General features: G+C 35.2%; 1 protein-coding gene across 1 annotated transcript in view; it reads left to right on the top strand.

Annotated features, from left to right (window-relative positions):
* Positions 1-14,325, top strand: part of FAF1 (Fas associated factor 1) — a 173,472-nt gene that overhangs the window by 44,396 nt on the left and 114,751 nt on the right. The window contains exon 7 of the mRNA XM_052800638.1: positions 7,246-7,351. Within this exon, the coding sequence (XP_052656598.1) occupies positions 7,246-7,351 (106 nt within the window). The remainder of the gene's footprint in view (positions 1-7,245; positions 7,352-14,325) is intronic.

The following is a 14,325-nucleotide window of genomic DNA, read 5'->3' as shown; positions in this document are numbered from 1 at the left end:
CAAGGACTAGAAGTACCTCATGTTTTACTGAAAGGTACTTGTGCGCATCACCGTGTAGCCTGTGGAGGAAGTAAGACTGCTGATGTGCATTATAAAAATAAGGCTGCTTTCCTTTATTAAGAGAGGGAGTCGTGACACTGGAGCAGAGCGGCGGTGAGCTGTGTGTCGACTGGATGTGCTCTGTATGTGCAAACAGGAGCTGTAGTCGTGTGCGAGGACAATAAGCCATTGTACTGAAGGATAGTGAAAATACTGTGGAAAAACACTGTAGATACTAATTGTTTGGGTCCTTTTTTTTTTTAACCCTTTTCCAATTTCAAAATTTTCTACCCAGGTATCGCTGTATATTGTAATTTGAATGTCTTCGGTTCCGGAAAGAAAACTGGGGTCTGAAGGATGTTATTTATTGCAACTGCAATGAACTATATAAAAACAAACTGTTTAAAAACAGTTCTTGGGCTTTTTGATTGGATGAATAGTTTAAAAGAACTTTACTTGCTAGTAAAATCAAAGTGGTTTGCTACCTTTACAGTTTATACTTGTTTCATAGAGGAGATTAGTTCTGGGTATTTTTAAGATGAAGTTGGTAGCTTTGGGATAGCAAATGATGATTAATTAGTGGCTATTTAAACAAGGATAATTTGAAGGCTAGATCATCTCCCTGAAGTCATAAATTCTAGATGAAAGGGGAGGCTTGCCTCCAATTAAAGCATCAATGCAGATCAAAACACATCTAATTGAAGCAATGTACCAAACCCAGTTACACTGTTTACTGCCTACTGTTAGGTCAGTTATTATTCAGATTAGTTTGTTACCCACAATTTTTAAAAGCGCAATGCTCACATCTATTATTAATGGATGTTAAGGAACTTTGCCTCTTACTTTGTGAGTTCATCTGTTGTTTTCTTCAAATGCCATCTATTTTGAACTGGAGATAAATAGTCGGGATTTGAATATCTCCAGAAAGTGATATTTGAAAAGCCTGAGATTTCAGTACGTGATATTTTATATATATGCCCTTCTTAAAAGGAGCAATCTGGTCACAGCTCTATGAACTACAGATTGTGCCTGTTCTGACACTGAGAGAGAACAGTGTCTGAAACATCTTTTTCTAATGTATTGGTACACAGGCATTGAAGTTTATTGTGACAGACTGAATGGGCTTAACCCAGAACTGACTTAAAACTAGCATCTGAATGTAATGGCAAAGTGATCCTGCAGTTTAAACAAGGAAGAATCTCCTGGGGTATCTTTGTTCATCAGTGGCATATCTAAAGCTTTTATAGGTACTAGAAACCCAGTGAATTACTACTGCATGCTAGTAAATTGGCGTGTAAAGATGAAATTTAAATGTCAAATACCACCTGTAAGGTTACATGCCCTGCTTCCACAATTTCAGTTGGCAAAGCCATACTTATCCATGCATGATATCCAGAGCAATAACAGTGTGTTTGTTCTACAAGCTGTGGACGTAATGAAACCTGATTTCTAGTGAATTCCTGCCTCATCCCAGTGGCTGCCGTAACTCAGCCCTCTCCCTCCATGCTTCCCATGATCCCACCTACCTCTGACACTGCCTCCAGTTCTTCCCACGTATTTCATAGCACCTGTGCCATTCCCCCCCCCCCCCCCATAGACAGTCAGCTTGCCCTGCCTCTGTTCTCCAGCTGGTAGCCAAGTAATATCGAAAGAAAGGAGACATCACATGCTGTAGGTAGTTCTGTAATCACTGGCTAGAAGTTGGCTGGATGGAGTATAAAAATATTATGCTTGTACTGCAGCCCTTTACTGAGGTGGGTAGTAATTTGGGTCCCTTTCCTCTATCCAGCTGTTGCTTTACACCCACTCTTTGAGACCGCTATAATGCTGTCAGACCTCCTTGAAACTAGTGTATATATTCAAAAGTTACCAGATGGGACAGGTGGGTGAGAAAAACATGATTTCCTTTGGAAAGCAGTCTTAAAAGGAAAGGTGCCAAAGAATGTCCATCATTTTATTGTCCAAGGGGAGGAGAGATCCCTTGCACCGGCTTTGTCAGATTAGATTCTTCACCTGCTCAGAGTGACTTCCTTCCCTTGTTGCCTCTGATGCTTCTTGAAAGCCGGCAATACACAGTTCAGGGAAGAGGTTTTGGAGAATGCAGTAGAGGGCAGCATCAAAAGTGTAGGCGTGTGAGTCTGGCCACAGAGCTAGGTCATCCTGATCGTCTCTCCTTTCTGTCTTGCATACTCTGGGCGGCACTTTTTCTGAATTTTTTCTTCAGTTGTCATTTAATAGGTATAATGTATTTTATATTTATACTACTTTGCTAAATAGCTGGAAGTCTTAGATATTTTATTATACCTGATGAATCATTGGAAGGTTCAAAACAGTTAAAACCTATTTGACCAGGTGCATACCTTGGCGATTATTACAAATAATGTATTTTTGCTAAGCAATTGTAATTTATTTAAGAAATGTAATAATCTGTGTGGATAGGAGTAAAAAGCCCCATCTTTGACGTAGTGGGTCCATATATTGCTGAGTGTGTGTGTGTGTTAGATTGTTGCAGAGGAGTGGTGATTGTGGCATGGTGTCTTGTTGTACGCTGTCAACTGTAGCAGAGTGTTAATTAAGAATGATGTAACCTGCAACTCCAATTATTAGTATTGTCTGTTTAGCTGGACAGGAGCAGTGCCTTGCTTTAGTTACTTTGAAAGCTTCAATAAGAATGGTAAGATTAATGTTTTATTTTCACATCTGCTCATGAGACAGTTTAAAAATCCTGAAGTTTAAAACGCAATAGAATGTAAACAAAAGGGCTTCTGCTCATTTACATGTTAGCCAGATTTGCTAACTGATTGCTGTTTGAACCTAATCTACCACCTCCTGCTGCATTAGCTACAACAAACATTACATTTACATACTGATTTCTTATTTTGTTTTAATGTAAATAATCTGTAATTACAGTAAATTTGGACTTCTGTTGACATGAGCTTGTATAAATCTGTAAGTTTAAAATGGAAATGTTAATTACCTTGTGTCATACCTATTTATATAAAATTCAGTGATTTTGGGGGAGAAATCTCCATGTGAGTGAGAAAACATATTGCCTAATGGGAAATACTGAATGTATTTCATAAAAACTTAGAGAACTGAAATGAAAAGGAGCATTTGCTGATCATTGATTAAGGATATACTTTTGGTTTTAAAGCTTAAAATATTACTGAAATTTCAAAGAAATGCTATTAAAAAGCAGAGTATTACATCAGAAATTAAAGCATTAAGGCAGTCACTTATCAATAGATACAAACAATCTATTTTATATATTGTTACAGAACAATAGAAAAGCAGTAAATCTGGAAACTTAAAATATAATAAATATCAATACTAATACTATCTTGCTTCAGCATTGCATAGACTGATTGAATAGTTGCTGTCCCCTAAGATTAGCATTATTTGCAGTTACACGTTTTTTTGCTAAATATTGTTTCTGTTCTTAATTTATTAGACTTGTGGTTTATAAATTGTGCTGTGTTGGGATTTGGATGGAGTAGCTAGTGAATAAACTCCTTCCAGACTCTTAATTGAGTTTTGATATTTTGAGTTTAGTGGGAAAAAAAAAAAAAATCTTGCAACTTCCATTGCTTGAAATTTAAGTTTGAAAGAGGAGCATTTTTGTTTGCATACTGTAGTTTCAACACCAGCTGAATCCTGGTCCATCACTGAGGTTTCTGTGCATTGCGATAATGCCGATAACCGATGCTATATAGGCAATCCATATGAAATCTAAAACTGGTCCAAGTCCCTCTTTCTAGAACTGTTCAGAGCAATGACTGCGCTCAGGTCTATTTTCTTTTGTCTGTTCTTGGAATTGTTTTTTGGGTGTAGGCAGAGTTCCTCTACTGGAAGATTGGTGCCCAAAATTACCATCAAGTTCCCTTGCCTCCTGTGCTGAATAGTAAATGTATAATAATTCAGCTGAGGAAAAAAAAAAGGCGGTATATAACCTATCAGCAAATGCTTTTGAAAACTAGGGTTTGCAGTAGGGGAGAAATGGTGCTGATAAGAGTGGCCTACTTTAATCCTGTTTCTCGAATTTGATTTTCTTTTCCCACTAATTAATTTTCATATTAATTAAATTCTGTTAGCACTGATGGGGGGGAAAAAAAAAAAAAGAAAATCTGTCTTGACTTTAATGGTTTAATGGGACCTGGGGTTTGGCCCTGATTTTTATTTTTATTTTTTTTTCTTTTAATGCAGATGTTTCATTTGGAAGATTGTAGTCAACTGATAACATTTGCAGGAAAATGAAACTGCTGCAAACACTGAAGCCAAAATTTTAGAAATGTGCATTGTGTTCAGTCTTCTCAATACAGTTATGTGCACCTAAAAAGAAATAAAAGTAAGCTTCAGCTTACTGTCAATGAGAAGTCTCCTTTAAATACACTTATTTTGTACATTTGGTCATAGCCTTAATGGCTGAAAATACAATTTTAGGGCAAGGTATGTTTTGGAAGCAGAGTTCTATTGGCACAGATAATTTGGGGTAATCTACATCCCTAGTTGCTGGGGGGAATTAATACCGGAGGGGACTGACATCTCTGGTTGTCCAGCTACATGTTCAGACCAACCCCGTCCTGCAGAGGAGTGTTGGTATGCGTAGAAGTGATTGGCACAAACTGCCCATCAGATGTGCCATCGATTCCTCCTCCCATTGACTTTCTAATGTGTGTGGTCCAGGTCTTATGGCTGTCTGACCATATGAAATTTTGATATAGGAACTCAAAAGGATTGGGTCAGCTGACGACTGCATTTCTGTGTAAGCAGAAGTAATATTCCTCATGATATTATTTTTCTGAAGAAAAGGTGAATAATTAACCATGCACTTTAATTGCTAACACTTTCAAACCCAATTTTTTTCCTCAAATTTTTAAAGTGTGGTGTTTTGGGTTTTTGTTTTTTTTTTTTTAGCCAGCTTTATTTTCAGTCTCTTCTTTGACTGTCTTTGGCTATGAATATGTACTGAGAATTTGCTTGTTAAGAACATTCAGCTTGTGTTGTTTAGAAATCCAAAAAGTAGAGGTGTCAAAATTGTTACTTACTTCAAAAATTGAGGCTTTTAATTTTAAGGCACTTCATTTAAGTTAACTGTGTTTGAAGAGTATTTTTTCCTTTTCTAAATACTCTCTGCTATCACATCCAGATGAAATAGAGAAGGGGAAAAACCTTTCCTACAAACAGATGCTTTTTATTAGCATGCTGTATTTTGCGTAGTACTGAAGTGTGTGTATCATGCATACCTTGAGAGACTGAGGGTTTGATCGAACAAGCCTGTTTTCATTCTATATTTACATCAATTATAGAATGAAAACATGAGTCATGTTATCAGTTAGCATCTACAGATTTTCAGATAGCTATAACAGAGCCCCATGTGATTCTGTATGGAATCCAGAGCTATTCACATATGCTGTAATTAATGTTTTCAGAGCAATTAAATATGTCATTTGCCTCCAGTATTTGCTGAAAACAAATAAAAAATCAGAATCTGAAAAAGCACAGCAGGATATTTTAGTTGCTACTGAACATTTGCCAAAAGAAAATATGGTTATGGCAGTGCTAAACTTACTGTTAACAGTCAAATTAGAATTACCTTTGAAAATAGGCATACAACTTTTCAGGACTTTTCTTCTCTTTTGAAGGACTATTAAGTATTTTAAAATTTTTTTGGCCTTTTCTTAAAAGATTTTGTGACAGGTGCAGCTAACTTCATGTTCAGCATAGATGACTGACTTCAGTTACATTTGTAGTGTCTCTCATATACTTGATCATAGGTAGCACTGACAATGAGTTAAATTTATCTTCCATATTACAAAACCATGAAAGACGAGAAATAGCACTTTGTGGTTTTGTTTTGTAGTATGTAATTATTATGTTTAAGATGTCACAGAATCCAAATTAAGTTGCTGAGTGAAGATATTTTTGTAAGGTAATTTTTCTTGAGATGTTAAAGCAAATTGTGCATCTCTTGCTAAAGCATCCAGTGAGTATTGCATGGGTTCCTTACCATCTGAGCAGCAAAATGGCAGACCAGTAATTCCAGTAGAAGTTCAAACTAACAAATCAGGCCTCAAATAATCTAGCAGTTTTTCTTGTCTTCTTGTATCTTAAGATACAGCTGTGCTTATCTGCATACAGAATTTGTCCTTTATTGCTAAGAGGAATGGCATGTTGAAGTGTCATGGAACAGTGAAGATGTGAAGGAAAAAAAACCCAGCCTGTCATTCTTTTAAGAGTATGTGATAAGAAAAAAAAGAATCAAATAAGCCCAATTTAATTCCATATGCCACTGAACTGCATGTCAAGTCTGCATAAATATTGTTTAGAAACCCAACCTATGTTACAACGTTGCTGCAGTTTTGTAGCCTGTATAAGACTTGTACAGAGCTGTAATTGCCGTGTCTATAACAGAAGTCCTGCCTTCTATTTTAAAAAGTAGATAGCTGCATAATTTTGTACCTAATTAAGCAAACAGGATGCCTGTTTAACATCCAGATGGTTTTTTTACCAGGAAAATCACAACCCCCCCCCAAGTTTGTGACAACATGAACGTATAGTTGGCCTGTTTAATCTGTATCTTAAGGTTTTGGTTTTTTTTTAATTCATATGGTTAAAGGTGTTTTTATGTACATTTAAAACAATTTGAGCAGAACTAACTTTTCTGAATGCTCAATACCCACATGAGAAATTTTGCTGTGGTTAGTTTTCCAGTTCTAATTAGCTGGGTTTATGTGCTTTGAATGAAACTAAGCAGAAGAATTTCTGTTTGGTTTATGCTTCAGGTTACTCTACAGAAGCAAAAGCATGCTTTGCCTTGTTCTACTTACCATCAGTTTTTAATGCGCATTGTAGCTTGATATTTTGTCTGGTCATCAGTATGCTTATAAGCCTGGTATTAATGGCATTATGAGTGCTAAATATACCCAGTGTTTGTGGAGATAATGTGACTCTCTCGATTTTGAGAATACTTAACATTAGAAGAGCTTTAAAGGCTGCAGTCACCTTATTAAGGAAGGAGTTCAGGAATGGCCTTTGGTCATTCTCAGCATGCTTCCTTGCATTTAAGAGTGAAAAGAGAGATGATAATGTTGTGCCTGGACTTGTCCATGTAGAGTTTAGGGTACCCTGGGGTTTTTGCATCTAACTGTAAAACAAGCTATAACATGCTTATCCCTGATTTTCTTGTTTTTCTTTCAACCATTTCAGGGCCCTGCAGGAGTCATTAAATCAAAACTTCATGCTGATCGTCACCCATCGAGAAGTCCAGCGGGAGTACAACCTCAACTTCTCAGGAAGCAGTACCATTCAGGAGGTGAGTGCTGTTTCACAGCTGAAGAATAAATGTAGCTCATTATAGCTAATGCTAGCTCTGTTAAAGAGGGTTTACATGGTCTTGATGGGTATTCCTTTATTTTATTAATCTTTTTTTTGTTGTTGTTTAATCAACTGGATCATCAAGATTGCTGTAATTTGATTAAAGAACTTGGCCTAAAAAAGGTTTTCTATTAAATTATACAGAAAAGATATTGCTTTTTGTATCGTAGTAGCAAAATATATGAACAGTGTTCAGTGAGTTATTCTAGAGTAATGAGGAAAGGCAGTTATTCAAATTACGTTTTAAGCCCCTTGAAGCTCCCTCTGTCTTCCCTTCTTTTAACCAGCTCCATCTCCATTTTGTAGGCACATCTACCATTACTGGTTGCTGTCACAGTGCTGTAATTCTTACTGGCTTGGTAGCCAAATGGGTTTGTGTATAATGGACGTCACTGCCATTCTGTAGAATGGCCAGCAAGGGGTGATATTGTAGAGAACTTTGTCAGAATTAAGTCCTATGGGAACAAATATCTCTAATATGACTCTGGACTCTCTGAATTTAGAACAAGCAGTCCTTGCGGATTTTTAAAACTCCCTTCTAAAGCCAAAGGTTGCTGTCTAGTGCTCCATGGTGTGTCTAATGCCAGATGTTTTGGATGTTATTTTCCATATAACCCACTAACTTCTGGAACCATGACAAACAATCTAGAAATGTGAGTCTTCAGAATTCACATTACAAAATAGTAAGATTTAATGTTTGCTTTTCAAATTAAATGTATGTTTGCTATTGGTCTGACACTTCTCTCAGTCTTTTCGGGTTGAACAGATTTTATTGCAGTTTTTCATGTCACATGCTGACATTGTAGACAAAATTATTTTAAGTTCCGTAATATAAGCTATAGGAGCAGTATCTCATACAACAATGAAAAATGATCATTAACTGTTTTCATTGTGAATCCTATTATTCTTAAGATCTAAATTCTGATCTTTCCCCTGCATGAAAGCCTGTTTTCTACTTTGCCTTTTTAAACCTATCATAGCAAGTTCTGGTTGTTTTGGTTTTTTTAAAATAATATAAACAAACAAACATACTTGCATCAGTTTATTTTTTGAGGGGCCAAGCTCTGACCCTTTACAATTAAAAATAATATTTATGGAAATAAATGATCAGAATATCTGTTTTTAATTTTAAAATGGTGAGATTCTAAAAGAAAACACATACGTACATATTGGCCATTTGTTTTTTATCTGTGCTTATTAATTAGTGCTTTGCTGGTGGGTCTTACCCAGCTTAAAGGAACCAGAAAGGTGTGACAGTGCATGGGAATCTAGCCTGCTTTTACATGCACTGAAGTTTTCTTGTTTGTTGGTAATGGCAGGTTACAGTCAACATGTTAACATAGGAATTCAACGTAATTTACAAGTCAGTTATGATTTTCCCCATTAAACAATCAAAATCCAAAAAAATCCTACCAACCCATAACAAGTGTGAGCATCAAACCTTTCTTTGCTTTTCTGTCTTGTACCTAAGTATTACATCCAATAGAGTGTATAAAATTATGAAGACATTTCAGAGACTAAAATGAAAAGAGAACTCCGGACCTTCTTGTGTAGCTGATGCTGAGCAGGTGAATATGTCTGTCTGTGCAGAGTCTCGTGGAAATCACTGGGGATTTGGCTGAGGTAAAAGGGTTGGTGAACATTTGTCTAATTATAGAAAACAAGCACTGTTTCGTATGTTAACTCCCTAATGGCTTTTTAATTCAAAAAAATTTTTTTTTCTTTTAGCATAGAGTCAGCATTGTAACAAATGATTGATGAATCTAGTTAGTCTGTATGATTTGGAAGAATTGGTGATACCTTTCCTTCTCTTCTCTGCCTTGTCTCACTCCTCGCCAGAGACTGTTAGATTTTTTTTTTTTTTTTTCTTCCTTCAGTCTCTTGTTCACACTTTAACAAATTAATAGTTTACCTTACTTCTGGTATATTTTTGTAATCATGGAAAAGCTCTGTGTGAGTTGCAGTTGCCAACCACAAGAGGGCAGGAAGGACTATTCAATTATTACCTAAAAATGCCGTTCAGTGTTTTCAAATTAGCTTCTGGTATATTAACAAAAAGGAGTATAATGGCCAAGTTATTGTTTGATTTACAGATAATTGGCATATTGCAGGGAGGAGACTTAATTTCACCCTTTTAAATTAAACAGGGAGATTTAAAAAGACATAAAATATTCATTAATGTTCAGTGATTATAAAGCAGTGGCATATATTTATTCTACCTTTATTACTGTTTCGATGGGAAAATACTGCAAATATTTCAGAAATCGACTTGGCCATACTGACAAGTTGAAATGTTTAAGCAGTGTTAATGCAATCTACTCACACATTATATCCTATGCAGAAAGATTCAAAATGACTACATCAATTATTAAAAGAAATATTTAAAATTCTATAAATGTTCTACTGCTTGCCACAGTTGGGTGCAACTGTCTCTCCAGGGCTTGGTGTTTAGTTTGTTGTTATTATTAGTACTGCAAATTTTAAGGAATAGATATTTTTTCCAAGTGTCTCAAAAAAAAAAAAAAAAAAAAAGCCCCAACCCACCACACCAAAAACCCAGCCTTACCACCCTTTCAAAACTGTCAGGAATATTTTGCAATGGATTAAATACAAAATCCAGTGAGGTCTCAGCTGTGCTTTCCTAAACTACTATTGCTTCAGTTCTCTGATGTCTTTTTTTATTGTTTAGAATGCATGTTTAATAGTAAATGATACTTGGATTAATTGTTTCTTCAAAGAAATCTTGCTGTTTAATGGGGAAACAATCTGACAGAAAATTCTCTGAGAGAAGCCTGAAGCCATAGTGCTCATGTCTGCTTCCACAATATCTTGCATATTAATTCATTAGTTGGATTTTGGATGGTACTTGAAAATGCCTTTTTTTTTTTTTTTTTTAACATGCTTTATCTACATTTTCAACTGTTTACATATTAAGATTTAATTTCTGAGTTTAAAAAATATGTTACATTCAGTTATATTGATGTAGGATTATAAGCCTCTAGGGAATCTTCAGAAATGAAATAAAAAAATTAAACTAAACTTGTCCAGAATTCTGGATATTGGATTTTTTTTTTTTTTTTTTGGTGAGTTGGGCAGGGGAGTTGTTAACTTAGAAAGTTAATGATAACGTGTTGGTCTAAATTGCAAATTAATCTGTGTCACAGGTTTCTGACATCTGTTTGTTCTTGTAAGATTGCAGTATTAAATTAATTCTGGGCAGATACTGTTCTGGGAAATATCATGGTTACTTTTTTCCATGATCCGCATTTTAAAGTGGAAATTATTAGGCTTTGTGCCAGTTTGGAGACTGTAAATTAATACATTTTCAATGTATTATATGGTTAAATAAGGACGATTCTAACAAATTGAACTCCTAATACTTACAAGACTAAAAGGAGTTTTCTGTTAGAATACTTGCTTTTTATTCTACTAAGATAATTTGTAGAGGCTATCTGTAGTTGGAGTGATAGAATTTTTGATTTGAGAAGCTATGTGCTAAGTTATTACAAAGCATTGCTGCATTCAACATAATTTGTGTCCTGTCTCTTCCTACAAACTTGTTCTCATTTAGAAATGAATGTTTCTACTACTTTTCATTTTTGCAAGTTGCAGTTATGTTATTTGATGGAAATGAAGGACAGCCCTTTTCAGAGGGGGAATATTTAAATGTTTCATGGAAAGCAAGTTTGTGTTCTCATCCTGGAGCAAACTAATTTGTGAAAAACTTTTTGAGTTTGAGTTCTTGTCACAATAGCGTGCAACACTTTTTGTTGTTTTAGTCAGTGACATAGGAAAAAAAAATCAAACATTTTTAACAAACTGGATAATTCTGTTAAAGGCAAGGAGTTTACATTTGTCTGTTTTACTTTCGGTATAGACTTTGAAGCCTTTTTGTGATTCCTGGGTGCAGGATTACAGAAGTATCCAGTGTACACGAGGTGTGGCTGCGAAAGAGTGGATGAGTTAAATATGCAGAAACCTCAGGCCTCTTGTAGATTGGTGATTTTATTTTGTAACTGCTGGAGATTCCAGTTGAGAATACTAGGTAAAGCATGTACCGGGCACTATAATTCCTAGTAAAACATAAAATCTGTGCAAACAATGCAAAGAAGATGGGTCTTTAAATACTGGCTGCCTCTGCATAGCTGCATCTGCTTTTCTGTTCCTTTAGCCAATAACCTAATCAGAGGCTAGCTGCTTAGCATCCCTGTCACCTGCGATAGGTAATATATTTGTTCTTTGTTCCCTATAGACTCACAGGCTAAGGTGGAATATGAAAAGCAATGTATCCAATAGCACTCCAGGAAGGAGGTGGAACTATTTGTGCATACAACTGCTTGAGCTGAGATAAACTGTAAATTCTGTGTTGACAGACCTTAATGACAGTTTGAAGTCCTTTGTGCTGAATTTTTAAAAACTTTTTTGATAAGTGGATGAATGTGAAACAAGATACAAAAGCACCATTTATACACATGCAGGCAGAAACCTTATTTAAAAGGCCTAAATAAACATAATATATAAATATAGGTAAGCAGATGGATTACTTTCAGCATGCAGAAGAATAATCCAGCTGAAGGTCTTGTACAGTTTTCAGATCTGATTTTTGGTATCTGTACAAAATATTTTCAAGCCAATTGTTGTTGAGTGAGATCATCCACAGTAAAGGTCAGACATTGGTATGGGGACACGAAATGTATATATAAATAATGTTCTTCTTTTTAATGTTGTGGGTAAGTAATTACGATAAAATATATTTGCCAGAGATCAGAATATGGACATATCCAAATATGGTGCATACATTAACAGTTTCAGAAACAGTTGTGTTGTATTTTGAGGTTTTTTTACTTGCTTTAAAATTGTTGAAAACTATTCTTATGCTAATAAAAATCAGTAACTAACACTTCTTGGTATTTAATAGGAGGTGTACAAACATTCTATGCTATTGTTCAATTATTCTCAGTATCAGAGAAGCTAGTAAAATACGTTGTTGCTATGCGGATTGTACTCAAGAGACGTATATTATTTTTGTGAAATTTGAACATTTTGTTTGCTTTTTAAAGAAATCTGTCATGTAAAAATTCTATTCAATTTATAGTGAGTCATAACAACAGTATACATAATTTAAACATCTATCACTGTGATAGCCTTAGTGTTCTACAGTGGTAAATGAGTGCCAGCTAGCAAGCTAGGTTTTGACTTTTTAAACAAGGAGAGAAAAATCTATTTTCATAAAGCTAAATCAACTTCTTGATTTGGTTTTTTTTTTGCCTTTCTTTTAAAGAAAACCAGCACATTGCTAAACTAAAATGTATTTGCCGAAAGAAATCCTTGATAAACTTTTTGTAAATGGTCATGTGTTAGGAATTATATGAAAAGGAAGTTCCTTGGGAAAAAAAGAGAAAATACCTTTTATGTACCTGTTCAAAAGTGATAGCTTTATTAGGCACCTAAAATATATTAATATCTGACTGCAGAGATCTGTTTCGAAGAGATCGTATTGATAAAGGTATATAACTATTATTTTTTTTATGCAACAGAAATAGCAATAAGAGATAAAGGAAGGGCACTCTTCTACTTCTCTATTAATTATGAAGCTTAATATATTCCTGACAGAATATGTTTCATAACCTGTAATTTGGTTTTGGTGAGTTTGGATGTGCATATCATTAAAGAAACGATCTTCAGTTATCAAAAACTAGTAAACATGGACATTTTTATATGCAAGAAAAGGCAGAGAGTAAATAATTGCACTGGTGACCAATACTGTAATAATCCTGTTTTACAATATGCACTTGACAGGTTGTAATAGTGCTAATTGAAGAGACTAATTCACACTTGCTTCATTCTATTCAAAGGCAAAATCAGCAGCTTGTTTTGCTTTTGACCAGATGGTCCTGATGAACACCTACTGTGCACTTTAAGTGCTTTACTAGAATTACAAAGGCTGGGGGCTGCGTCCGACTCAAAATGATTTGAGAAGAGAAAAAAACCTCACTGCTCAATGGATTTGGTGCAACTAAATTAATTCTAGTGGACCCATTACACATTGAGCCCCCTTTTCAAAGTGCTGAGCCTCCTCGTTTGTTCTGTAGCAATGAGAAAGTGAAAGGCAGATTACTGCAAACAGAAATAAAAAAAAAGTGCTGTGAAAAGGAGAAAAGAGGCCTTGAAGCCTTTTCATATCATTTGGGGTTTTCAAGTGCGTTATTTTTGGGGAGGGTGGATGTATGAAAAGCCAATTGGAGTTTTTTTTGTTTTAAAGTGCGCTATTTAAGTACTATGAATATAAAAGCAAGAGCAACAGTTGACTGAGTTTACTGTGGTAAAGCTTTGTGTCCAAGGATGAATCAAATTCATTATAGTCAATGCTTTGTATTTTCATATGAATGTAGGGTTAGTTTCACAAGACTGTGTCTGTTTAGGATAATTATAATTTAATATTTTCCTTTCATAAAGTTATCACTGTAGATATCTAAAATTTGCTGAAAGCAAGGCTTTTTTATTGAATAAATTTAGAAGCACCCAGAGAGTTTAAAACTCCAAAGGAAGCTGTTTGATTTCCAAGGGAAGGCGAGGCATGTTCCAATAGCGTCAAAGCACAGATTATTATAACTAATTAGAAGTCACACATCTGTTAGCTTTCGATTTGTCAGTGCTTGTAGTTTTGTGTGTATGTTTATATCTCCCTTCTTTCTTTCTCTCGTTCTCTGTCTCTATTACACTCCATCCGTAAGTGTAGTTGGATTTGAGAGAAACTCTCAAAGGATAAGGATCAATTTATTTGAATTTGAAAGTAATGAGGAGTCATTGTTATAATTTTGGTTATAGGTTCAGCTCTGTAAATGCTCAGTCATGTGAGTTGTCCTTGTTTTAGAAGTAATCATGTTGAATTGAATGGCTTTGCTCATGTAA

The sequence above is a fragment of the Harpia harpyja genome, chromosome 11 (genome assembly GCF_026419915.1).
Source record: "Harpia harpyja isolate bHarHar1 chromosome 11, bHarHar1 primary haplotype, whole genome shotgun sequence".
NCBI classification, from domain to species: domain Eukaryota; kingdom Metazoa; phylum Chordata; class Aves; order Accipitriformes; family Accipitridae; genus Harpia; species Harpia harpyja.
The sequence above is the reverse complement of the archived record's forward strand: the minus strand, read 5'-3'. Positions and strand labels throughout refer to the sequence as shown.